The sequence below is a fragment of the Balaenoptera acutorostrata genome, unplaced genomic scaffold, assembly GCF_949987535.1.
Source record: "Balaenoptera acutorostrata unplaced genomic scaffold, mBalAcu1.1 scaffold_721, whole genome shotgun sequence".
Taxonomy (NCBI): Eukaryota; Metazoa; Chordata; class Mammalia; order Artiodactyla; family Balaenopteridae; genus Balaenoptera; species Balaenoptera acutorostrata.
Genome location: NW_026646312.1, coordinates 98,966 through 126,529, shown reverse-complemented (window position 1 = coordinate 126,529; position 27,564 = coordinate 98,966). Strand labels below are relative to the sequence as shown.

The window sequence follows — 27,564 nt, the reverse complement described above, 5'->3', positions numbered from 1 at the left end:
GAGTCCTCAGAGATGACAGCCAGCAGAAGCACTAGCTTCTGGATTATTCTTTCACTGTATCTGAGACAATGGGCTTAATGTTCAGATACACAGGGGAAAAAAAAAGGCAAAATGTTTTTGCATTAGACCTTTTCAGAAGGCATAAAAAAATAAAGTACAAACACAGATCCCTTGACAATTTTATGATTAAAACCAACAAATGGAAAACAGACAGTTTTGAGTGTTGCTAACATAATCAAGCATTTCATGCCAACTGGCTCTGCCACCCCATTTCTCAGCTCTGTTTCTAGATGTACCGAATGTGTCTGCAGATGACATCGCTTCTGCACATCAAAGAGGTACCCCGTGTTAAACCCGGGGGACAGAACTCCAGGTGAAAAGCCACTGGCTCACGGGCACAACACTTCGGGTTTCACGTAACCCTCAACAATCAGATTCTCCAGAGACACGTGGTTCTGTGTACATGTGTATCATGTCAAAATGTTAAACGTGACCGTAAGAAAAATGACGTGAGCCTGTTTCATCTCCACGTGGAAGGTGGTGATTTTCTGGGAAGACACTATCTGAGACACCAAATAGAGGAGCCAAATGGAAGACATTCAGTGTTTGCTTCATTCTTGCTGGATAAGAACAAGGAATCTCGGGAAAAGGTCACCCTCGGAACAGTGAACGAGTCACTGGCGCACAAGTTTAAGGTGGGGCTTAGCAGTTCGTTTACAGCTGGGGAAAACTATTTTAGTCACTTGGCCAAAAACCATAGAAAGGGAGGGGACGTAAAACCCTAGGCGACGCGAACTCTCCCTGCGTTTTTTCTGCTCGAAGCTGGGTAAAAAGCCTGAAATTTTGGCTGCGTCTCTATTTATGTAACAACCACAGCTGCCCCCCCCCCGCCCCAAATAGCTGCTGCTGCCGGCTGAAAGAAGGAAGGGCTTTTGTTGCTAACACTTGAGTCCATTTTCTCTAGCGCCTGACTGAGTTTCCTTCCCCTCGCTTTTGGTGTGTGCTGGGTCTAAAAGGAGATAAGCAACCTCCCCCTGAACACATCAGTGGTACCACCAGGTCTGTGGATGGATTTTCAAGTCAAGGCTCACCTTCACAGCAAGAACACACTTAGCTTCTTATTCTATTCTGTGGCAGGTGATCTCTCGACTACCCACAGCGTATTAACTACCCCCACCTTCGGAGGGGGGCGGTGTGGCTGATACTGAGGCCTTTCGCGTTCGCAACCCTGCAAACAGAGAAACACACAGCGCTTTTGCTGTGTTTTTTGTTTTTTTTTTTTTTGTGGGCCAAACCCAAACCTGGACACTGCTGGCGTGGCGCTGAATAGGGTGCCCTCCCCTGAAAGTAACAAAGACAACCCCCGTCCAAGCTATCGAACGTGTTAAAAAAATACAAAAGTTATTTTCTCCTTTTGATGGCTATTTACTTGTGACAACGTTTGTTAAAAATATTATTTCTGTCTTTGAGAAGAGACCATTCTCTTCATAGAATTATGGAAAAATAAACTCTACCAAACCCACAGTTCATGTTCCCCACTACTGCCCGGGGCTTTGGCTTTCGCATCTCCGAATATCATCACCAGGGTCAATGTACTATGTTTTCCAGTCGGCACACGCTTTTCACCACACCATCCAGTACTGAAAGTAAGAGAAAGGAAGTGGCAAGGCCCGCGTGACATTTTGAAGGGAGAGGATTCGGAAGTAGGGTGGTTTCTTTGCTAACAAGATGAAAGGTAACAGGGTGGTTTTGGGCCCTCCTAAAAAGCCGTGGGATGTCCCCTCACCTCCTCTGACCACTGTCAGTACCGCGAGTGCCTGGTGGGTTATAAGTGGGATAGCAAGGAGCCGCTGAGGAGTCACTGCTAAGGAGGGCTCGTCTTCCGCACCCAGGAGCATCGTAAAACACTTGAGCTGGATGAATGGGAGAAGACAAGGAAACATAAAAACAGTAAAATGTTTATTTTCTTAGAAAAAAAAGTAGGCAAGAGGGATCCAAAATGATTGTGATCACACTTCCGTCTGCATCTGAGCAAAACTGACGCTGCAAGCTTGATCTTTGATTAAAGAGACCCAGGAAATGAAACCACCTGCCGTTCGCTCCTATGTCACCTCCAGGAGTCATGTCACAACATGCTTTTAATCGATAACAGCGCCTCTACTTCTTCTTCGCAGAGAAACAAGGCTTTTGCCATAGCAACCGTCCCATCTGCAAAGCGCAACACTGCCAGTGAGAAGCAAGGCTTTGGACTGCTGGGGGGGTGGGGGGGGAGGGCAGGGAGGGAGGAGAGAGGGAAGGAGGCGCTTGTCTTAGAAGCGGAACCGGTCTAGAGCAGAAGTTGGATATCTGAGTTCACCACTACCTCATCTTATAGAAAATAGGTTGGAGAGCATCTGTAAAACCAACAGTATCTTTAAGGTGAAATTGCAGAATTTTGCTGCAGACCTGGACACTGAGAGAAGTGAAAAGTTGCAACAAGTTTTAACTAGCAGCAACAAAGAAAGTTCGATAACAGTTTTTTTGTTTGTTTGTTTTTAGCAATATTCCTTTGCAAGTTCATTAAGAAACATTGTAACTTAATGGGGCATACGATATGGAACGATCTTCTTTTGCTATAGTGCTGTTCGCTGAAGAGAACCGACCTTTGCAAAGATTTCAACGTGGGGTGTAACCTATTTACACAGTAGTAGCTCCCGGTTTGAGTGGTAGAATTGGTGCTATGTGATATCTTCTTCTTCCGAACAGTAATCTCGACCCTTGAGAGGAAAAGAAAAGAATAAGATGTGACCGAGAATCCAAAGCAAGGCTGGAGATAGTTACTTGCAATCGGTTTTCTCTCAGTATATGTCTCCCTGCAACAGGAGCCAGGCTCTGTCACTGACTACTGAGCACCAGGTAGGTAAGTCATAAATACGTGTTGGCTGATTTATAAACTGTATATACCTCATAGCATGGAAGTTTTGCCAAGCCCCCAATAAGCCCTTATTTTGTATTGGTAAGAACTTATATTATACTAGGCACAGGAAAGACTCAGCCTTTCACCAAGTTAATTACCAAATGGACGATCCATTCAGGAGACCAATTTGTCATGAACAGGAGAAACCAAAATGAACAGTGAACGAGTCCCTTTTTGCTCAGGCCAGGGCGGCTCACACTCCACAGCTGTATCTCCAAGCCCAGAACTTACACTTTCACAGAGGAGGATGGCATAATCTAGGGATGTCTTAGTTTTAATCCACCCTAATGTGTTGGTTTGTTTGTTTGGTTTTTTTTTTTTGGCCACACTGTGCGTCATGTGGGATCTTAGTTCTCCGACCAGGGATCAAACCCACACCCCCTGCAGTGGAAGTGCAGAGTTTTAACCACTGGACCACCAGGGAAGTCCCTTAATCCATTCTAAGTTAAAACAGGGATTAAAAAACAAAAGATTCACTGAATATGTATAACATATCTAGGACTATGTTTGGTATGTGTGGGATGCACAAGGAAGGCAAAAATGCTTTTAATGCATTCCCTAACAAAACAGGTTACTTGAGGGCTTAAGAACTATATCCAGCCATTACTTTTGAACATATTTCATCCTCTCTCCAGCAGGTTATATACTCTGTGAAGGCACAGTTAGGCCTGGGATTTAAGCTCCACGTCTGACATCACTGGGCTGTCTTGGTCAAAGCACATGGCTCCTTGGTCTGTAGTCTCTCACAGAGAGCACGGAAACAAGTCCCTGTCCTGCCTGTGTCACAGTGTCACAGATAAAGGCTTTGTGTAAAGTCACGTATTCATACTATTTATATCCTTTGACCACTTTCTTTTTTTTTTTTTTTAAACAAAAAAAAAAGAGGAATGTACTGGAAAGATACAAAGGTATCCCAAAGAAGTGAAGGCTCAGTAACCAAGGCTGGGAAGGATAGATGTGGGAACAACATGGACCCTACCTCCTGAGAGTGGCTATTAATGTGACCTAGTTGCAGTAACTTCCAGTCTCTGTGTCTGTTTGTTGTTTCAAATTTCCTGGAGTGACAATCATACTGGCTCAACTGGACTGAGCCCTCTCTACCCCTGGATCACACAAGTGTGAACAGGTAACATCCCGTGATGCTCAAGTTTGCCGAATGCTCTCTCCACGTTGGGTACTGTGCTTAGCACTTTTCAAGTTTTGCTGATTCTGCCACCACAGCCCTATGTCTTATGTACTGCTGTGTCTCCCATTCCTCAGATGAGAAAAACAAAGCCCAGAGAGGCCCAGAGGTTTTCCGAAGTCATAAAGCTTTTACCCGACATCCAATCTTTGGCATGCCACGCACATATCTTTAACTTTCTGACTAGACAGCATAGGTGGTAGTTGGGAGTTTGGTCTCTGCAAACATCCCGTGTTAATACCTTAGGGTTTTGCATGAGTGATCACAGTCTACGTCTTCTTTCCAACAGAAGTCAGAGCCATGTCCTGACTGTCTAAAGTGCTTGGCATCCAAGCCTCCCCATGACCTAGACAAGGGCGGGAGAAACACGGGGAGAGTAGGCTTGACCATGGCTATGGGCAGGAGCAAAGACAGCTCGCTCAGCAGCAGTGGAAGGGGAGGGGGCTGACTTCTTTCGTTTTAAATACACACTACATGTTTCAATTCTGGGGGGAACGTTCCTTTAAAAATAAAATGTTCTTTGTAACTGGGACTTATTACTAAAGTATCTAAAACATAAAGGAAATAATAATTTTGCATACAACTATTTCTCAAATGTATGACATGTTTCTTTGTCACAATATCTGTATATTGGAAGTAGCTCACATTCTCCTAATACTTCAGCATTTCATTTTAATGCATGACGGTACCACCTGGCTGGTCAGTCATCCTGGCTCTGTGACTCACTAGCTCTGGGATCTTGATCAAGTTACCTCTCTGTGTCTCACTTTCCCCACCTGTAAAACGAAGGTAACAACAGTACTAACTTCATGTGGCTGCTGAAGATTAAGTGAGTTAATAGTAGTAAAGTGATGAAATCGGGCCTGGCACATAATTTTATACATGTATGTGTGTACACATGTGTACACGTGTGTTTGACAAATAAAAAAGTGCTGCCACACCAAGAAGTCTTCGGGGCCTGCAAAAGCACGAGGGTGGCCCGTTCCCATGCTAACCGGCCCCAGATTGCTTGTTCTCTTTGAATGGTTCACCAATTAGCAGATTTTGGTTTCTTCTACCATCACATTGCCAACTCTCACCCCTGCTCCTTGCAGAGTTTTTGAGTCTGGTGTCATCTCCAGGCTTGTTTTACTTGCTGCAAAAAAAAAGTCTCCTGGGCAGGGAAGCTGGGTGACCAATCTTCCTGACAAGAGAAGTGTGTCCCCAATGACACCACCCTGGTGACAGTGTCCAAGCAGATGCCGGCTGTTGCCTTGGCCCAGACCACCCAGGAGACACTCCCTGAGCCACATGATGGAGAGCTAGAAAGGAGACCCTCGTGGACCCTGACCGTTGGGAGTTTATTCTCCATTGTGGGCAACAGGACACATCCAAACCTATCAGAAATATATCAGATGATGCTCTCCACGTATCCTCAACTCATGGGGCTCAGACAGTAGACCTGCGAGTGGCCTCTGAGTGGCTGGCTGGAGGGGAAAGGTGGGCTCATGGAGTTTACATTAGGAAAGGAAAGAGGACTTCTCCAGTGTATATGTGGACACACACATTGTTGTGAGACACTGGGCAAATCTTCGGGCTTTGGTTTCCTGGGGATAATCATGGTCTCTGTTTCATAGGGTTGTGATCTGGATTACGTGGGAAAAATACCGTTTCTAGCAGGTGGTCAATAAATATTAGCTGCTGCTATTATTACTACTACTGCTATTAAACCCCCTGTTTGTCCAGGCCCTGGCAGGAGAATAGGGACCGCCTTCCTTATGGCGGTTGGGTGGGTGAGAACTGTCGTCACAAATTGTACTCTGCCAGGTGTCAGGGAGCCCTTCCTTCCACCTCAGCCTTGCACCCCAGATGGGCCAGAACCCCATGTGATCAAATAAAGCTTCTATGGCAGACACCTCAATCCCTTCTCTTCTTAAGAAGCCTCAATCAAAGCAAAGGCCTAGGTGTCCAATGTGGGGTTCAGAGGGCATCTTATCCACAAGGAAGAACTTGGATGCAGTGACAGACAGACAGACACACATGAACTGGTGTACTCACTGATAAAGCGGTGTCTCCAACTCTGTAAATGAGTTATAGGGTTAAACAGCAGGAGCATTTCAGACCCTCCAAGTTTACTGTTACCATAAGAAAGTGCCCTCTTTTGAGGGGTAGGGGAAAAAAGGGTTATTATGGGATTATATGAAATCATGTGTGTGAAACTTTTGAAAATTGTAAAGCACTATAGAATTTAAAGAATCTATCATTCAATAAAAAAAAGAAAGTGCCCTCTTTTGAGGGACAAATCTCTTGTAAACCCTCTGCGTCAACCCAAACTGCAACTTTCATTTCTCAAGCATTTGCTCCTCTGAAATTATTATAATTACTATGAGAAGGAGAAGGAAAATTGCATCAGCTGCTTTGCAGACACTATTTCATTGGTTATTCACACCAACCCTACAAAGTAGGTAGGAGTCCTGCGCCCTGTTACTTGTGGGCAAACCTCAGAGAAGGCCAGAACACAGGGCTAATCCTTGCCTCTTTTGTTATGACTGTAGTGAGTTGATAACTAAATTCAAATCAGTTTTATTTTTGTTATTATCACCTGTCAGCAGCTCTGAGAAACAATTATTTTACGAACAGAAAACCTGGAAATCAAAAACAAGGAGAGCGGGCTTCCCTGGTGGCGCAGTGGTTGAGAATCTGCCTGCCAATGCAGGGGACACGGGTTTGAGCCCTGGTCTGGGAAGATCCCACATGCCGTGGAGCAACTAGGCCCGTGAGCCACAACTACTGAGCCTGCGCGTCTGGAGCTTATGCTCCGCAACAAGAGAGGCCGCGATAGTGAGAGGCCCGCGCACCGTGATGAAGACTGGCCCCCACTTGCCACAACTAGAGAAAGCCCTCGCATAGAAACGAAGACCCAACACAGCCATAAATAAAAAAATAAATAAATAAATAAATTTGAAAACAAACAAACAAACAAAAAAACAAGGAGAGCAAGAGCTCCCATATGGCCAGTGTCATTTTAAGGGGAACCTAAGAAAACGTACTGAAGCAGCCCCGTCTCAGCATCACAAGGGCCCCACCTGCACACAGGCTCTACTGGGCCAGATAGGGAGCTTGTTTCTATAATATGACTTCACGTCTCATTGAAATTTTTAAAGAACTGTGCTAGAAAGAGAACCTTAAAACCTGCAGCTGTCAGAAGGCAGGAAGTGGGAGTGAGCTGGGTTTGGGAGCTACACAGCAATTCTCTTAGCCCAAAGCATGCCCTTTCCCCTTAAAGGGACTACAAAATGGAAGTCTTTGTAAAGACACGGTATGCAGCCAGCATTAGGGACTGTTAGACACAATTCCACCCTTGTGCAAAGGACACACTGAAAGCTACAGACAGCCAGGTCCCCACGAGACCCCACGTGTGGGAAGAATGGAAACGCACAATGACGCTGACAAGGAAGGGTCGTATGAAGAACCACAGAGGCGTTTTGGTGTAGACTCAAAAATCTCAAGGAGCTTTTTGCCTACCGGTTTCCCCGACCTCACCCCTACTCTGTAGAGTTTCCATGCCCTCTTCAATTGTCTGCATTATTTTCTTGGAAACTGGAAGTTTATGTCAACTCACACATTTCTTTTTTTTTTTTTTTAAAGTGATGATCCATTTATTTATTTATTTATTTATTTATTTATTTATTTATTATTTATTTATGGCTGTGTTGGGTCTTCGTTTCTGTGCGAGGGCTTTCTCTAGTTATGGCAAGTGGGGGCCACTCTTCATCGCGGTGCGCGGGCCTCTCACTATCGCGGCCTCTCTTGTTGCGGAGCACAAGCTCCAGACGCGCAGGCTCAGTACTTGTGGCTCACGGGCCTAGTTGCTCCGTGGCATGTGGGATCTTCCCAGACCAGGGCTCGAACCCGTGTCCTCTGCATTGGCAGGCAGACTCTCAACCACTGTGCCACCAGGGAAGCCCCAACTCATACATTTCTAAGGTTCTAGGGTCAGGATTTTTTGTTTGTTTGTTGAAATGTCTAGGCTTAGAATTAGCGATATTAAGGTGTAGCAAAGGAAAGGACATTGTCCTAATTCTGCTAGTTTAAAGAGGAACACTCAAAGAGTGACTTTAAATAAAGGAATTATTCCTCCAAAGTGCCTACAGTACTTGTTCTCCTCAAGTTTAAGCAGGCAAATAGTCTAGGGCTGGCTGTCCAGTTTCAGGGGTGAGTTTATCACAGAAGTCTCTAGTACTTCTTTGTAGATGTGTGTGCATTTGGCCTAATACATACACCTCAAGCATGTAATAGTCAGCTGTGAACTGAGTATTTCCCCAATGGAGTAGACTAGAACAAGACGAAAGTTCCAGAGAGGAAGCAGTGAGCTCCAGTCTCCCCATCTGTAAAATGGGGACAGTAAGACCTAACTTGCAGTGCTGTTGTGAGACTTAGGAGTAATACACATAGGTGTTTAGCAAAGCTTGGCACATGGTACTTAATAAATTATAGCTCTTATGATAATATTGAAAAATGAGGTCAACAGATCCAACTGTTAATAAACTGACTATGTGAGAAATTGGGCCACCGCTGGATTACTCATCTACATTCAGGCCCTCAAACAAGCCGGCACCTCAGGGCCTGGATGCTTGTTCTTCCTCCAACTTCCTGGCTGGCTCCTCCTGCCCGCAGCCCTCACCCCATCCATCACGTCACATTTTCTAGATCTCTGCTCAAATGTCACCTCCTTGTCTCCCCTGAGCTCCTTATATACAATAGCACTTACTCTGTTTCATTTTTATTTATATTACTTATCATTACCTGACATCATTAATGTATTGCTTTGTTCCTTTATTGGCTGTCTTCCCCCTTGAATAGACGCATCCAGTGGGCAGAAAGTGTTTTCTGCACTGCTGCATCCCTAGGACTTAGACTAGTGCTGGCGACATATTAGATGCTCAATAAATATTTGTTGAATAAACGAAAGGAGGAAGAGTATCTAGAGAGTTCTGAGATTTGGGAGTTGGAAGGGGACCCAGAGGTCTTCCTCCCTTACCTTGCATCTAATGTAGAAACGACCTCCACTGACCAACTGACCATATTACAGGCAGGGAGCCTTCTCTTTACGACTGGAACACGTCAGATACTTTTCCAAGCTGCTCATGAAATTGTTCACAGCTGAGCCCAAACCCTGCCTCTCTGTAACTCCCACAGAATGGCATAGTCAGGGCCTTTGTAACCAGAGGCTAGGTCTTCCCAGACTGATAGCATCCTTCGGTCCATTACCTGTGAATAATGAGGTTTCCACCTAGGTCTCGCTCCCTTGCATGTGTGTCAGTTCTCTCATGTTCTTTTTAAAGTGGAGCCATCAAAAACATCACCAGGGGCTTCCCTGGTGGCACAGTGGTTGAGAATCTGCCTGCCAATGCAGGGGACACGGGTTCGAGCCCTGGTCTGGGAAGATCCCACATGCCGCGGAGCAACTAGGCCCGTGAGCCACAACTACTGAGCCTGCGCGTCTGGAGCCTGTGCTCAGCAACAAGAGAGGCCGCAATAGTGAGAGGCCCGCACACCGCGATGAAGAATGGCCCCCACTTGCCGCAACTAGAGAAAGCCCTCGCACAGAAACAAAGACCCAACGCAGCCATAAATAAATAAATAAAAATTTTAAAAAAACCCAAAAAACCAAAAAACATCACCAGTACAGAATAAGATATCCTGGTAATATGGCCCAAGATATGTAAGAGTTAAGTATTTGACAAAAAGGGTCACCAGAAGTGACAGATTCCAAGAGAAATGATGTGCTAAATCTTAATAATAATACAAAACAGAACATAAAACTGAGCTTCTGTCAAAGCTCTGGAGAAGGAAATAACTCTTAGCCTCAAAGGCATAAAAAAAGATCACATAGAAAATAAAAAGATGAACATATTTGATCATGTAAAAATGAAACTTTGCATACCAAAAGAAAAAGAATAAAACAAAATAAAAAGGCAAACCTCAATGGGAAAAATACCTGCAGCATACAATGTGTAAGTGACAAGTCACGTGAGAAGCTCATATCAATAAAAAAAGTTAATTTAAGAGGATTTCAACAAGAGGGAAGGGCACAGAGTGGAAATTCATTCAGAACAAATAAAGTCAGTAAACACACAAATAGAAAAATGGTCTGCTTCAGAAATACAAAAATACAAATGAAGACAATTAGATATTATTTAAAAATAGCGATACCCAATTCTTGGGAGTGTACAATGAAATGCAACTCCCATACACTGCTGGCAGCCTTGTAAAGTGGTATGGCTGCTTTGGAAAGTAATTTGGTAAATATGTATTATGAGTCATAAGACTCAATAAAAGTATCATACCCTTATTATAGCAATCATAGACATCAATATTAATGATAAACTCCCAAATATATGTTTTTTAAAATATATGCATTTATTCCCTGGGGCTGGAGGTGGGAAAGGGGATTGGCTGTAAGCTGGCAGGAGGGATCTTACTGATGTGATGAAAATGTTTTAAAACTGGAATGTGGTGATGGTCATGCAGTTTGCTAAGTTTACTAAAAATCACTGAATTGTACATATAAAATAAGTAAATTTTATGGCATGTAAACTATAACTTTATAAAATTCTTACACAAGTGTACAAATATTTTCATTGCAGCATTTTTTATAGGCATGGAAAAAACCATCTAATATCCCAAAGAAAAAATGGTTAAAACATAAAAGACAAAACAACAGGATCGGTCATCCACTATGTCCCAAACTGGCAGATCCTTCTTGTACATCCTGCATTTCCACATATATTGCTTTCTTCTCTCATACTCCCTCCTCCCCAGACTTCTCTTAATGGCTACTTAGTTTACGATCTTGTTCCAACATCATAATTTCAAGTGAAAGCTCTAGGGAGAATTGGTCTCTTCCCCTCTCAGTGGTCCTTCCATCCCACCATGTCTTAAAAGTAATTTTAGCCAAAATGTTTGCTTCCCTTACTATAGGGGGCAGAACAGAACATGTCTCTTATTCCCCTTTGTCTTTTTTTTTTGCTGATAAAGCAAAAGACTTTATTGGGAAGGGGCACCCGGGTGGAGAGGAGCAGGGTAAAGGAACCCATGAGAACTGCTCTCTCCTCTTTGTCTTTTTTTTTTTTTTTTTAATTTTTTAAATTTATTTTTGCTGTGTTGAGTCTTCATTTCTGTGCGAGGGCTTTCTCTAGTTGCGGCAAGCGGGGGCCACTCCCCATCACGGTTCGCGGGCCTCTCACTATCGCGGCCTCTCTGGTTGCGGAGCACAGGCTCCAGACGCGCAGGCTCAGTAATTGTGGCTCACGGGCCTAGTTGCTCCGCGGCATGTGGGATCTTCCCAGACCAGGGCTCGAACCCGTGTCCCATGCATTAGCAGGCAGATTCTCAACCACTGCGCCACCAGGGAAGCCCTCTTTGTCTTTTTGACACTCAATGGAATCCTTGTGTGGCCCATAGAAGTTTGCTTTAATGAGGCTTATTTCTGCCTGGAAGTGTGCACTGTTATACTGATCATACAGCAGGCTAACTGACAAATGAAGAATTCCTCCTCCTCTCCTGAACCTCTCTGGATCACTGGGAAGCTCCATAGGTTTCTGACCTGTGCATTATTTGGATTCTCCTACCTCCTGTCTGCTTCCTTTACATGATTCATCTTCCTCCTCTCTCTTCCTAACTGTGGGCTTAGTGAGTCTGTTTCTTGACTTAGTTGTGCCTCTTTGGTAGCCGTCTACCCTGCAGTGTGGGGCGGTCTGGCTTTCTGGGCACCAAAGAACATCTTGATTAATGAAACACAATTGTCCCAACAGTATTTGGTACAGACACTTAATGGGCCGTCTTGCTTCTCTGCCCACCTAATATCTTTTTCCCCAAAACTTTTCCTCCATGTATCACCATCCAGTGGCAACCTCGGATCTAAGTTTCTATGGGAGCCTGAACATTTAAACTCTGTCCAAACAGGAATACAGGGGCACGAGAGCTGCATTCCACAGCTTGAGCATCTGTGAACCACCAGCCAGAATCCAGAACAAAGATGACGAGGAGGAGGCGGGACGAGGGTGGAAAAGTGAAATGAAGGACACCCCCCAGGGGCTGCTGTTTAATCCTCCTCCTGTAGGGCTGTGGGCCAGGAGTCAGGCGCCCTCCACTGCCTCCTCGGGGCTGCAAGTGTCAGAGCCTCTTCAGTCAGGGAGTGTTTCAGCAGCATTTTCGTTACGGCACAACAACAATTTATAACAAGTTTTGAGGCAATGCCGAAGAAAAGCAAAAATAATTAGCTGTGCTGTTCAAGTCTCCTCCCCTGGCTTATTTCATTAGAAAAATCAATCAAGGCATTAATGGCCAAGTCTGTTTCTAATGAGCTTTATTCTAATTAGACTCGTGCATTATCATTTCAGTTGGAAAAAGGAATCGTTTGTAATTAGCAGTAGGAATATGACAGCCTCTGACTGTTGTGTTGACCATGTATAGGAATGATCACCATGATAACAGCCACAGTGACAAGAACCCTAGTATATTGGCCTTTTCATTTCCAAGAGAGAATGTATTGACCAAACAGCTTTAAAACTCCCATGAAGTGTTGATTACACCCAAATCCTCATTCTACTGATTCTATCCTTCTAAAAAGGATATTTTAGAAGCTTTAAGGGACCTATTTCTCAAGGTCCTGCTTTGCCTGATGTTGGCACTCAGATGACTTTGATGATGCTTCTTTCCCCACGAGGAGGTGAGCAGGAGTGAGGAAAGGGAAAAGCAGGGATACAGAATGCAGGATGCCCATGTCTCTGGGCCATATTGAACTGATGTCCTAGAGCAGGGTTGGTGACTTTCTCTGTGAAGGACCAAAGAGTAAATAATTTGGGCTTTGCCTTCTAAAGGGTCTCTGTTGCAACTCAGCTCCAGCTATACACATGAAGGCAGCCACAGAGAAAAGTAAAAGAACGAGTATGGCTGTGTTCCAACAAAACTTTATTTGTGGACCCTTAAGCTGGAATTTCACATGATTTTTCACATGTCAGAAAATATTATTCGGCCTTTTGTTTCCCCCAACCATTTAAACACGTAAAAACCATTCTTGTCTGGCAGGCTAGATTTGGCCCATGGGCTGTATTCTGCCCACTTTTGTCACAGAAAATACAATTACCATCTGTAGGTTCAGAGGTTAACTCTGTCACGGGTTCAGGCCCTCTTCCTAAGAGCTCACACAGCAGAGATAAATTCCACCTTGAGAGACATTTCTCTCAAGATGGGGCCAGGGTTCTTCTCCAAAACGTCGTTTTATAAAATTGTTCTTATCTTATAAACAAGAAAACCATCGATCAAAATCAAAATTAAATTTAAAAATTTTCTTACAACCCCGTCTTGCTCATAAATTAGAAAGTTTTCAAGTTTCATTTAAATCTCTGTCCATGTGTATGTCATTTTTATATAGTTTCAATCCTATGATATACAACAAATTTTTTAATTTTATTTTTTTCACTTGCTATTATCTTATAAAAAATTTCCCTGTTATACCTGATTCCTTATAACGATAAAGAGGTACACCACAAAATTTTGCATAATTCTTTGCAGAAGATTTCCAGGTCATTTGATGGACTTAATTCAAAGAGATGTCTTAAATTAGTCTATTCTCAGGTATAAGAGTTCAGATTTAAATACCACCCCCTCACCCCTAAGCCAGGAGAACCCAATTGGTGGATTGGAGCCTCATGGGTCTCCCCGAGGATTCACTTCCTCTAGGACATGAAGCTTCATGGGTCTCCTCTAAGACTCACTTCCTTCAGGACAATGGCTTTAGCAGGCCTGGGATTTCACTCCATATGCCTCCTGACAAAGATGTGCCTTCCAGACAAACTCTTTAGAGCTCTTTGCTCTGAACTAATTGCTTACACCCTAGAATTCATTTTGAACATGGCTGGAGGTTTGGGGAGACTAAGCACACACCTCCTCTCCTTACAGTTTTTAACTGAGAACAGTCAGGTGAGAATCAGCGCTCTTGCTGGATTAGAGAACCCAGCAGGCTCTCCTTATCCCCTCTCTTCCCACCCCCCTGAGGCCTTATGGATGGTGACTGACTCACCCAGTGACAGGTGGAGAGAGTAGAGAATGCTGGGTTTGCCCCTCTTAATGCTCCATGGGCTACCCTACCAGACAGGGGAGAAAGTGACAAGTTGGTTCCTTTCCCTCCTGCCTACACAGAGGAGCAACATTGTTTGCTGGACCACAGTGCTCACCTTCCCTTTCCTTCCTCTTTGCTTTCAGAATAGGAAGCACATGCATTTGGCCAGGGAGAGGACTGCAGCTACTGATGAGACGTCCCTGCCCGCAGAAGGCACAGAAGAGTGAACTAGCCAGATATGAGGGAGAAAAGGCCCAGCGAGCAGTGAGGAGTGGGTGTCCTGGGCCCACGGTTGGGGAGAACATGTCCGTTTGGCTTCCTTCCTCTTCCAGGACATGGCTAAGGTGGGCAAACTGCACCTTAGAAAGAGGAAGAAAAGCAGCGTCCATGGGATTTCATGATGGATCCTGAGGTTTCCATTGGCCTGATGAATCTAAGACATTTCCTGGGAATTAACACTTTGGGAGGATGACAACTGGGGGAGGCCCAGAGGACACATCAGAAGCTGGGCAAACAGAACTAACTGAATTTGTGGGGACTGTTTAGCCTAATAAGTTATGAAGCTCTGATTATATTAAGGCTTGTCACACATTTGATCAACTGGCCAATAAGAACAGCAATGAACAGAGGTCAACTCCATCTGCGGCCACGACTATCAGAGCCCTTGGAAATGGGAGCGGTTTCAAATGAAATTAAAACAGGAGCACTGGGCTTCCCTGGTGGCGCAGTGGTTAAGAATCCGCCTGCCAATGCAGGGGACACGGGTTCGAGCCCTGGTCCGGGAAGATCCCACATGCTGCGGATCAACTAAGCCCGTGCGCCACAACTACTGAGCCTGTGCTCTAGAGCCCACGAGCCACAACTACTGAGCTCACATGCCACAACTACTGAAGCCCGTGCACCTAGAGCCTGTACTTCACAACAAGAGAAGCCACCGCAATGAGAAGCCCGTGCACTGCAAGGAAGAGTAGCCCCCGCTCGCCGCAACTAGAGAAAGCCCGCGCGCAGCAACGAAGACCCAATGCAGTCAAAAATAAATAAATAAATAAATAAATAAATAAATAAATTTATTAAATAAAAAAACAAAACAAAACAAAACCCCAGGAGTACTTCAGGTGACTTAGAGCATGCCTTGGTGCCCGTGTATTAGTTCCTCCTGAAGGTTTTCTTCCACCAAACTGTACATAGGCGGATGCAGTGGAAGGTGTGAGCAACGCCATTGACCACTGTGTAATCTGCTTGTTTTCCACCTGACATTTTGTCATACACATATTCCTCTTTTCATAGACTTCTCTGAATTTTGAGAAATTTAAAAGATACAGAAAAGTATAATGAATGTAACAAACACTGCATTTCAACCACAGGCATAAGAACTAGTAATATTTTGTAACATTGCTTCTAGCTGCCACTCTCTCCCTGAAGAAATGAAACTACCATCCCAGTCCCATTCCCCTTCCCCCATCCCCAGGTGCAACAATGGTCATGGGTTTGGTATCATTTTTGATACTTTAATATTTATATCATATTCATAATATACCAAATAAACTATACATCTTGTATATGAATGTTTACATACATAACAAATATAAATACATGCCATTTATAAATATATCATATAAAAACGTACTATAGGGCTTCCCTGCTGGCGCAGTGGTTGAGAATCTGCCTGCCAATGCAGGGGACACGGGTTCGAGCCCTGGGCTGGGAAGATCCCACATGCCGTGGAGCGACTGGGCCCGTGAGCCACAATTACTGAGCCTGCGCGTCTGGAGCCTGTGCTCCGCAACAAGAGAGGCTGCGACAGTGAGATGCCCGCGCACCGCGATGAAGAGTTGCCCGCGCTCGCTGCAACTAGAGAAAGCCCTCGCACAGAAACGAAGACCCAACACACCCAAAAATAAATAAATAAATAAATTTATTAAAAAAAAACAAAAAAAAAACCAACAAAAAAATGTACTATAGTAATGTGTGCGTGCACATGTATATGTGTGTGTATAACTGGTGTTTAATAAATATTTGTTGAATGTCCATCTAAAAACAATGTATGGTTTTTTAAATTTGTATGGTGTCATACAATTTTTATCATTCTGCTTATTCCTCTATTCATTTAATAATATGATTTGAGATCTATAATTGTGGAGATATATATATATATATATATATATATATATATATATATATATATACGCCTGGGTCATTTCTTTTAACTGCCGCATGATATTGTACTGTGGGACTATAAAGGATTTTATTTATTCATTCCTCTAGTGCTAGGCACTTAAACTGCTTCCAGGTTTAAAAACTTTTTTTTTGCTACTGAGCATAGTATGTATGCTTCAGTGAACTTTATTGTACACATGTAAGAGAATTTCAAGGATATAGACTCATAACTTTAATTGATGGTTTTTATTGGTTTGCATTAATAGTATTTCCTTATATATGCTGGCTACAGATCCTTTTCATGTTTTAAGTATTGCAAATATATTCCAAACTAGTTTACTAGAAGCTCTGCATTTGGGAATTATGAGACTTATTAATAAGATAGATACTGACCCATGATACTCACCTGACTCTCTGTGTCTATTTTAAATTTGTTTAGAACCCAGAAGGAAGGCAGAATATGATTAAACATCTCCAAACCTCCAACAACCATTTTCGAGAATATGAGTTTAAAGTATTTGGTACTCCTCTTTTGAGTATATTTAGAAAAATGGGATTAAAATGAGGGCAATCTAGAAGTGTCTGCCCCAAGAATGCTTCCTCTAGCTCTCCACAGAATTTCAAAGAGAGGAATAAGTATCCCACAAATAACAAGATATCTCAGATAAACATTTCAAGAAATGTACAAAACATAGTATGTTTTATAATTCTTTCCCAATTGGTATAAAGGGGCATGCCTCATTCTTTGCTACAGAGGGTTCTGTTTAGTGGGAGTTTGGAAAGTTGGGGGTAAATCAGATAAGGTACTCTCTGAAGTCCCTCCCAACTCAAAACTTTATGCTGCTAGATTAGAAGCTCCCTAAAGGCAAGGACCCAATTTCCTAATTCCTCATGGTGCAGCTCCATGACCCTGGCTCATTTCTGCATCCAGAGAACACATTCCAGATAAGCTTGTTAAATGAATCAAAGAAGTTAGTCTTATCGCTTTAATGATCTTGTTAGGGATCCCCTTTCCTAACTTTCTGTTGTTGTTATAAGCATTTTAAGACTAGTATTAATGAATATTTGCAAAAGCAGGTTTTAAGCAACCCACAAGAATTAAAAAAGAATGAACTCTCCAAACAGCAAAAATACAGATAGGGATTCAGAGGTACCGAGGCCACTGACTCATGGACTCATTCTGCAATCAGCTCAAAAGCTGGCACAGGTTATTTAATGGCTCTATAAATGTTCACACGAATCTAATTCCTTAACATGTTTATACCACACAGGAGGGAGGTGGGCCAGTACACTGGAAAATATCCTGTTCTAATCTATACCACAGGAAGGCACTTGCTCAAGCAAGGTTCAAGCTGATAAGTTCTGCATGTTCAGTTTCAGTCACCACCTCCCCCAAATCCATCCTCTACAAATGGCCTTTATGATGTGGATAGAGGCAACTTCAACCAAAATAAAAGCTACCAATCACAGAGCACATACAACACATCAAACGCTCCGCTATAGACTCTACATGAATTTTCTTTAATTTCCCGGACAAGTTAGTATTACTATCCAAATTTTTTGGTGAGGAAACTGAGGATCAGAAAGGTTAAACAATTAGCCTGGGGTCACACAGCTACTACTGGAGTGGGTCTTCGGATTTGCCTGGGGTTTGAAGCACAGGCTCTTTCACTTGCTCCCTGCTGCCTCTTTTCTTGACCTTTGTCAGTTCTGTTTCTTGGCACTGTACCTACTACATACCTGCCATGGGGCTCCTAACTGTTAAGAGCCCCTCCCATCACGCTGAGCCCTCTGCTACAGGAGTCTGCCCCATCACACCTCCTTCCTTCATGTGCTTCTACTTCTGCTAAGCCCAGTGGTCTTATTTGCCCCGTTCACTCATTCAACAAATTTATTAAGACTCTGTTCTGTCTCAGGCCCTGTGCTAGGTTCTAGGCAGAGACCCAATTTTTATCCTTAGGGAACCGTCTATGTAATGCTTCGAGTTCTTTTAGAGATGCTTCAATAATAAATCAGCAGTGACAGAGGTTGGCACCCTCTCTGTCCCCAAGGGCCCTCTGTAGGGCTAAAACAATGCCCTTGGATGCTAGGCGCAAAGAGTGGAAAGGCCATGGGGAGGAGGGGAAACAGACAGCCCAGGAAGAGGACGGGAAGGAGAAACCAAATGGGAGCAAGACCAAAAAACGACACAAGCCAGCATCACTGTCTCTCTGCTCTGAGTGGCACCTTGGGCCGCCTTCCTTTGCCCAAGTACCACACCCATGGCAAAATGACACCATTCACCGACTGTGCCCCAGGTTGCTGTTGAGTTCAGAGCACTGTCGGCCTCACTGCATTCATAAAAATGGCATGGTTTTTATTTGTATTCATGTACTCCACTGTTCTGGAACCTGGACTCTTCTCCTTTGCTACTCCCTAAGGCGCCAGGCTGATAGAACCTCAAGAATTCTCTGAAAATCAAGCCCTCCAGAAAAAAGAAAGTGAGCAGAGCCTGGGTGTGTTGCATCCTTCCAGGCTTGCTGCCTGCTTTATTTTCCTTGGCTGCGTGACCCATGACTAGTAGCTACATGGAATGCTGGGGAACGCTAGGATCCTCAAAGCCCACGGTGTGCACTCTCTTCGCCAGTGGCTCCTGCGCCAATGTTATCATAGTAACTATTGAGAAGTCACTTGCATAAAGCTATGCAGTGGGGAGAGAAACAAAACAGGGCTGAGTCACAGCCTTACCCTGTAATTACAGCTTTACTTTGGCCAGCGAATGAGGAAAGGTACATACAGGAGAGAGACGAGGCAAGGCAGGGGGATGAAGGGAAAGGAGACACAAGGCAGGGTTTGGTTATTGGCAAAATTAAGGCCCAGCTGTGTTTCCCATGGAGCAAGGAGCTGTTTAATGGAATATCGGCAGCCCAGCCCAGTTCCAAAACACACGTGCCAGCAAGAGCATCTCTCTGCCAGTGCTGAAGGCCCTGGTTGTTATGGAAATTGACAAGCTGGTAGGACGGACATGCTATGACTTCCTCTGTACACACGGGGCAGGCCGGGTGACATTCTTCAGGATCTGATACAACAGTCCCATGTTTCTCATCACTGGCGGCACTGAGGAGGCCTTTAAACGCACCACCAGAAAGTAAAACCTATCATCACCTGCAGGTGCCAAATATTATATTCGATTCTATAGCAGCTCTGCAGTTAAACAGTCTACTTCAGGAAGAGTTTATATATAGAACCAAAAATCATGGCTCATAATTACACACAAGTCACTCTCTTTACCAGATGAAAAGCAAACACCTTCGGATCTCTGACACACTGATTCATAACGTAGTTCAGACTGATCTGACATAATATTAAGAAAAGGAGCCCTTGAAATAAATTTATAAGTGCAGACTTACCATGTCTCTCACCCACTAGGTTAGTTCTGGGGCCAAGGAAATCAGGCCACTTCAGGAACCCAAACATTTTCGAAGTGTAAATGATTTTTCAACAGATGTAAAGGTCTACAGATAAACATCTTTTAAAATCAGCTGGTTTTAAATCCATACGCTGCTCTTTCTAAGACATCTCCTCAAAAGGTCACATTGAATAATTCCAGTCAACAGAGGCGGCGTCTCAAAATCGTACAGGAATATGCAAGGCATGGTGGCAGTCTGCTGCCACCCTCGGGGGGTGAAGTACTATGAGCTATTCTCAAAGAGGAGAAGGGAGCTATGAGAGGAAGGAGAGTGGGTTTTCTCGGAGTTATCTGTGCTCAGTTTCCTAATTTTCTTTACAGTCAGAGATATATATGGATAAGATCAGACCCTGACGAGACTCGTGGGTGCTCATGGGTGTAGTCGGGCCCTGGATCTGAGCAAAGCCCATCAGTGAAATGCACAGGTTCTTTGCCTGGGGCCCAAGGACAGGCTCCAGACGGTTATAAAACTCTAAAATTTTACTTAAGAATTTTGTGTATATGGTATCATGTGCATTTTTATAGGGAGAGTCTTTATAACTTTTACAACATTCCAAAAAAATGCCCATGACCCAACAGAGCTTAAGATGCTTTTCACGAGGAAAACTAACCAGATGCAATTGGCATTGTACTGAGACATTCTTTATTTAACATTCAGGGTTCTCTCTGAGAGAGCAAAAGACTTCTCAGTTGTCAGCTGTTCTTACATCTTCCTAAAGCAAAATATAAACCCCTGCGTTTGCCTGGGAAAGACAGTATTAATTCAGATACTTAAAAAATGTATTTACTTTTTCTGCTTCTTACAAGTAAACTCAAATATACAGTAGAAAGCATATCTTAAAATCTGATGTGATCTGTCTTTGGTACAATATTCAGAAACTCCTCCACAGGGCCAAGTTTTAATAATCTAGATCTCTTCTTTCTCCTCTAAGTATAGTGAAAGATGAGAGTTTAAAATCATTATCTTGTTCTGCAGTAAACTGTCATTTTCTTTAAGCTGTAAAATTAGGCAAATGTCGCCACTTCACATAAAGTTCAGGAGCCTGTGAACTGTCAGGGACAACTATAGAACGTAATGGAATAATGGTTAGGTATCAGAGTGAAAAATAAAGGTGAAGTAAGTGAAGAGGTGAAGATAAATGAGGTGCTCCCATTGTTTCACAGCATTTTTTTACTCTCCAAAAGGAAAAGCAAAAGTAGATCAGAGCTTACAATGCTCTTTTGAACTCTCACTGCTCTCCTGACAAAAATCTCTCCCGGGGTCATCTCCAGATGCAGCTCAGTGTCCTGGCCTTCTTCACGCCAGCATAGTGAAATGGTGCCAAGTGTCCAAGGATGTCCCAACTGCCTGGTTCATGGACCTCAAGTTTCAGCACTTGACCCCTGAAACACCTACGTTCAATACAGGAGGACCTGACTCACGGTGATAATGGCGTAAGGGGTGATGGAGGAAGGACTCCTCCATTGGTAAAATAATTACCTTTTCAAAGAAATGTGCATTTAAAACTGAGCTCCTCAAGTCAAGGGACTCTTTCCTACTTATTTTGTATCCCTTATTTCCTATCTCTTTTTCTATCCTGAGTCATAGCATAATGTCTGGTATGCTAAATAATTAAATGATGCTAAATAATTTAGCATCAAAAGTGCTAAATAATTTTTTAATGCATTTTTGCTACTTGCTTTTCTTTGACACCAATAACTTCTTAGAAAACTGCTTGCCCAGTTGTGGTGCAAAAGTAAACTGCAGCTCGGCACCATGATCATTTTTGATTTACAGTAGTCCACACTAAGTTTCCCTGTAAGTATTAAACCATCTAGCAGTCCTTGTTTCCTTATACTAATGGTACTTTTGCATATATCTTGAGAGAGACAGAACAGAGATTTCTCTTAGTATGGAGAGGAGAGTTGAAAGGTAAATCAAACTATGCCCTGTAGACATTCAATAAATACAAAGGATGAATCAAGGAACGGCAGGTTTAAATCTCTACAGATTCACTCAACTTTGCTTCTTACCAATTTAAGGAAGAAAAAAGGAATTCCTGGACATTTCTGAGAAAGATTATATCTCAAAACTCAAGGCCTCTCAGAATGACTCCAATTTTCAGCATGAAGCTCTGAGTTTAGTTTTTTAAAATCAATCCTATATAACCTAAAGAATAGATATGAATTGTATTTATGGTTGTCCAAATATTAGTTGGACCAAAGAAATATTTAGCAGTGGTAAAAAGTCAGGAAAATGATTCATAAGAATCCAACTTCCAATTTTGGTTATGTAAACTATGGTGAAGATTATATTAAGCTGAACACATATATTAAAAAGGAACATTTTAATTTGGGGAGGCTTAATGTTTAGATGATACATAGGATAGCATATTCACAAAATTCAGAAGGATGAACTTTAGATAAGAGAGCAGAAATAGGAAAGTTTGATTCAGAGAAGATACAAAATTCCCTTAGAAATGTGTAACTGGGCACGTATCACAGATTATATAACAGCTCGTTTTTGAATATAAACGTATTCAATATATAGTGGGAACACTGTTTATGCTGAATCTATAAATGTTCCTTCGTCCAAGGAAAGTTCCATCCAATAAATGATCAAGTTATAAACTTTGCTTTTGTTGTGCTAAACACATCATAGTCTACATCCTGGATGCAAAGTAAGAAGGAAAGTAGAATTTCAGATGGGAACAATGAATTTCAGTTTTGAGTAACAAGAGGTAGAATTTCAATTATGGAATCACACCAGAAAGAGATTAGATCATTTAAAACACCTTGTCAGGGTCTGTGAATGTTGTTTAAAAAGATAACTTACAATTCAGGTCTCAATTTTTACAGACTACCTCTGACTACGAAGCAAATATTTTTATTGCCAAAAAGCTAGTGGAGGAAAAATAATCCAGAGAAGGATCTTCACCATTACAGTAGGAACAAAATATTGCTTTTTATGCTTCTCTTTACTGAAAACAAAATGTTACTGGCAAGTTGAACAGCTTTTGAACCAATATGTGAAACCTGGTAATTATTCCTAGATGATGTTTTCAATCTAAAAAGTCAGGCATAAGCTAAAATTTCACTAAAAGTAAAAAAGAAAAAATACTCAAATAAGAATGTAAGCATAGCCAAGGAACACTATAGATTAAACTATTATTTTAGTTCATTACCCATTTCTATTTTTCACATTGGTAATATATGCTGGTCTTTTAATGGTGCATTAGAAGATTATATAATGATTCTTTCAGGAGAGGTCCACCTCAGAGAAGAGTCTGCAACTGAAATATGGATGAATTTAAGACCTCTTTCACTATCTTCCACTGACTGATAGGTATATAACCTAGGAATTCAGGAAGAAATGCTCAAGGGCCGCAAAAAGTAAAAAAGAAGTAAAAATTAAAATGGAAAACATTTCAAAGGCAAAATTGGCCCGTGATGCCTTAACCATAGTCGTGATATGTTCTGAATTTAGAATTTAACTCTTCTTCAGAATAAGGTTTTCAAATTATAATTCTCAGATGTATAACTTTAGTATTTAAAATTCACTTCCTGCAGTGATAAATTTAAATTCTCTAAGCATGTAAGCCTTTAATGATTACCATATTGAACCCTTCATTCAGTTAATTCGCATATGGCACTCTGAGATCATAAGTATGGATTAAATTTCCACATGAATCAACTTTGTGTCTTACTGTCACTGTAAAATCCACACACTTTTAGAGAAGCAACCCGGAGACTCTGCTTTGGAGTCGGACAGACGTGAGCTGGAATTCTAACACTACTGCTATTAGCCTTGCAAACCTGGGTAAGTTACTCAAGCATGAGCCTCAATTTCCTTATCTGTAAAATGCAAATATTACCTGTCTCACGGCCACTTCCCTGAGGTAAGGTATTGATTGCAACATGTTTGCGACATTTGTAAACAACTCAGAGCAGCGTTGGGTATGTAGTAGACAGGTGCTAAGGACCTCCTTGCTTGCAGTCTGAGGTCCGAGCAGGGCATCAAGTGCAGACAATACACAGTGATAGATAGCAATGCTCTGTTTCTAGGCAAAGGCTCTTACCAGTCTCTACCTGACCTGCCATACTTTAATGAATGATCAACGGTAGCCCAGGATCCTGGGAAGCTCTGTTATACATTAAATATTCTCCTAGCCACATTGTGGTGTGGGGATGTTTTGTTTTAACTCTAACCATCCCTTTGCAAGAAAAGCTTTGTAACAGAATAAACCAGAATATCGTTACTCTAACTCATGAGGCAACATTTCCCTTGAAACACGTTATTTTACTTCTTACCTTTTCAATTTTTTCATCCAGCATTCTGAAGAATTCTTGTTGGCTTTCAGAGATGTGCATGCTGAAAAACAAAGAGTAGTTAAGTGCATATTTCAGTGTTTTCTTAAACCTAGCTCCCTCAGATGAAAAATGCTGAGTCCCTAAACTTTGGGGCAGTCATTTATTTCTTGCAGACTTTTCCACTGAAGTACTCTGAAGTCACACTAAGGATAAATGTCATTACAGTAATCCTGCAAACGTGTTTCATAATAGTCTACCAGTTCCTATGATTTAAGGAACGCAATTTCCTTTCAACGTACACGTTATTTATAGTGGTGTTACTGGCAGGTGTGTGCCCAGTTTTTGCCTTGTGATTAAAACAAAAAGCACAGGCAAGCAGTACATGGCATATTTCAACCCTGTGTGTAACCGTAACAAGAAAATATATCCTAGTTATTACATTAAAATGTGTATTTCACACAGGCTGTCAACATCAGCATGGTATTCAGCTGACTGTATAGGTGTGGGCTGGCAGCAAACGAGCCGAGAACTTGACCTGAATATCTCCTGTACTGGTGACAGCAAATGCACCTCTTTGGAACTGAAATCCACTGGAACGTGAGAGTAAGTGAGGAGGCATGTCTGAGTAGCCCTCGCCCTGTGTGTTTACCTGTTCTTTGCTATTTAACGGCATACTTAATGAGACGGACGTGGTTAGTGAGGACAAAACTAAGAAGGTAAGGAGAGCAGAGAGGATTCACGGACAGGAGGGAAAGGACCTTGAATGGAAGGGTGACTTTTGTATTCTCAAACCCCGATGCACTAACTGAGCTCTTTCAGATAAACTCCGTTATCCCTAGAGGTGCAGCAGACCCTGCCAGGTGGAGCAAACACCCACCACGGAGATCCTCGTTACCTGTGTGTTGTCTTAGAGATGGTGTAACCAGACAGTAAGCGTGGGGCTTACTCTGCTATTCTTCATGCGTTCCTTTCAGAGAGAAGCCCTAAATCTCTTCCATAGGGACAGAGATAGAACTTTCACTCTGATGAAGTCAATTACCCCCTACCGACTGACTCCCGCCTAGGTAAATAGGGATGTCCTCCTCTCACGTGGAAACTATCAACACAGTGGCATTAATAATAGTTCTTACCTTCCAGGGTACACACCGCACTATGAGAAACAGTCCCTAGGTAACAACTTGATTCTTAAACCCCTTCTGATGGACAAGTTGATGATTGTGAGTGAGGGGAGGAGACGGAGAAGCATGCTGGGCTGGCTTTACTGTCTTTCTTCAAGATTTAGGAAGGGATAATTGGATTGCTTCTCATTTAGTTTATAAAGTATGAATACTTGATGCTAAGATTAATTAGATCTAAAAATCTTTTATAAAAGCCTGTAGGTTGGGATTTAACTACTACAGCTTAACAATTTCGGCTATTCCTATTTCTCTCTAATTACTAAAAGTCCACCTTGGAAAACACAACGCTTCCCTGGAACATTTCTTTTTTATTGAGGTATAGTTGATTTGCAATATTATATTAGTTTCGGGTGTACAACATAGTGACTCAATATTTTTATAGATTATCCTCCATTTATACCCTGGAGCATTCTTGTGGCTCCCAGCTGGTCCCGGCAAAGCTCTTGTGAGTTAACCCTGCCGTCAGAGCCTCTTCTCTCTGTGACTTGTCAGTTTCCTGAGACTAGGGTGATGATACTATTGAATCTTAATGACAAGTAATCAAACGAAGGAAAGATGGACAAAATGAGCTCTAGAACTGAAAGATACACGGCTCCCATTTTAAGTGACTTAAAAAAAGAAGCTTCCAAACAATGAACAGCTAAGCTGTGAAAGTATAAGAAGGCAAGGTCTTAATTCCCAAACACTTCACCTGCAAAAATGAAATTCCATTACTCCTGACAAATCTTAGCCGAAACACAGTTATTTCTTCATGATCATCATTACTATTTTTCAATTGCACCTCAGGGAAGTGGCATAATCCTAATCCTCACAGCAGGACACACCCTGGCTAGTAGTTCATGGCTCACTTTTATTTAGTTATTTTTTAAAATAATAGTATAATAAGCACCCATGAAACCAAAACAAAAAACCAAAGCTGCGATTTTTATTTATTTATTTTTAACACCTTTATTGGAGTATAATTGCTTTACAATGGTGTGTTAGTTTCTGCTTTATAACAAAGTGAATCAGCTCTACATATACATATATTCCCATATCTCCTCCCTCTTGCATCTCCCTTCCACCCTCCCTATCCCACCCCTCTAGGTGGTCACAAAGCACCGAGCTGATCTCCCTGTGCTATGCAGCTGCTTCCCACTAGCTACCTATTTTACATTTGGTAGTGTATATATGTCCATGCCACTCTCACTTTGTCCCAGCTTACCCTTCCCCCTCCCTGTGTCCTCAAGTCCATTCTCTAGTAGGTCTGCGTCTTTATTCCCGTCTTGCCCCTAGGTTTTCCATGACCTTTTTTTTTCAGATTCCATATATATGTGTTAGCATACGGTATTTGTTTTTCTCTTTCTGACTTACTTCACTCTGTATGACAGACTCTAGGTCCATCCACCTCACTACAAATAACTCAATTCTGTTTCTTCTTATGGCTGAGTAATATTCCATTGTATATATGTGCCACATCTTCTGTATCCATTCATCTGTCGATGGACACTTAGGTTGCTTCCATGTCCTGGCTATTGTAAATAGATCTGCAGTGAACATTGTGGCACATGACTCTTTTTGAATTATGGTTTTTTCAGGGTATATGTCCAGTAGTGGGATCTCTGGGTCATATGGTAGTTCTATTTTTAGTTTTTTAAGGAACCTCCATACTGTTCTCCATAGTGGCTGTATCAATTTACATTCCCACCAACAGTGCAGGAGGGTTCCCGTTTCTCCACACCCTCTCCAGCATTTATTGTTTGTAGATTTTTTGATGATGGCCATTCTGACTGGTGTGAGGTGATACCTCATTGTAGTTTTGATTTGCATTTCTCTAATGATTAGTGATGTTGAACATCCTTTCATGTGTTTGTTGGCAATCTGTATATCTTCTTTGGAGAAACGTCTGTTTAGGTCTTCTGCCCATTTTTGGATCAGGTTGTTTGTTTTTTTTTTTTTTGATACTGAGCTGCATGAGCTGCTCTTAAATTTTGGAGATTAATCCTTTGTCACTTGCTTCATTTGCAAATATTTTCTCCCATTCTGAGGGTTGTCTTTTCGTCTTGTTTATGTTTTCCTTTGCTGTGCAAAAGCTTTTAAGTTTCATTAGGTCCCATTTGTTTATTTTTGTTTTTATTTCCATTTCTCTAGGAGGTGGGTCAAAAAGGATCTTGCTGTGATTTATATCATAGAGTGTTCTGCCTATGTTTTCCTCTAAGAGTTTTTATAGTGTCTGGCCTTACATTTAAGTCTTTAATCCATTTTGAG

At 42.3% G+C, this 27,564-nt stretch overlaps 1 protein-coding gene across 2 annotated transcripts in view; it reads right to left on the bottom strand.

The window, feature by feature from the left end:
- Window positions 1-1,942: 1,942 nt before the first annotated feature.
- LOC103020039 (uncharacterized protein C1orf21-like) overlaps window positions 1,943-27,564 on the bottom strand; it is a 123,486-nt gene continuing 97,864 nt past the window's right edge. For both annotated transcript variants that reach the window (XM_057539555.1, XM_057539554.1), the window contains 2 exons: window positions 24,140-24,200; window positions 1,943-2,756 (listed from right to left, as the gene is read on the bottom strand). In XM_057539555.1, coding sequence (XP_057395538.1) covers window positions 2,718-2,756; window positions 24,140-24,200 — 100 coding nt within the window. In that variant the 3' untranslated portion in view covers window positions 1,943-2,717. The remainder of the gene's footprint in view (window positions 2,757-24,139; window positions 24,201-27,564) is intronic.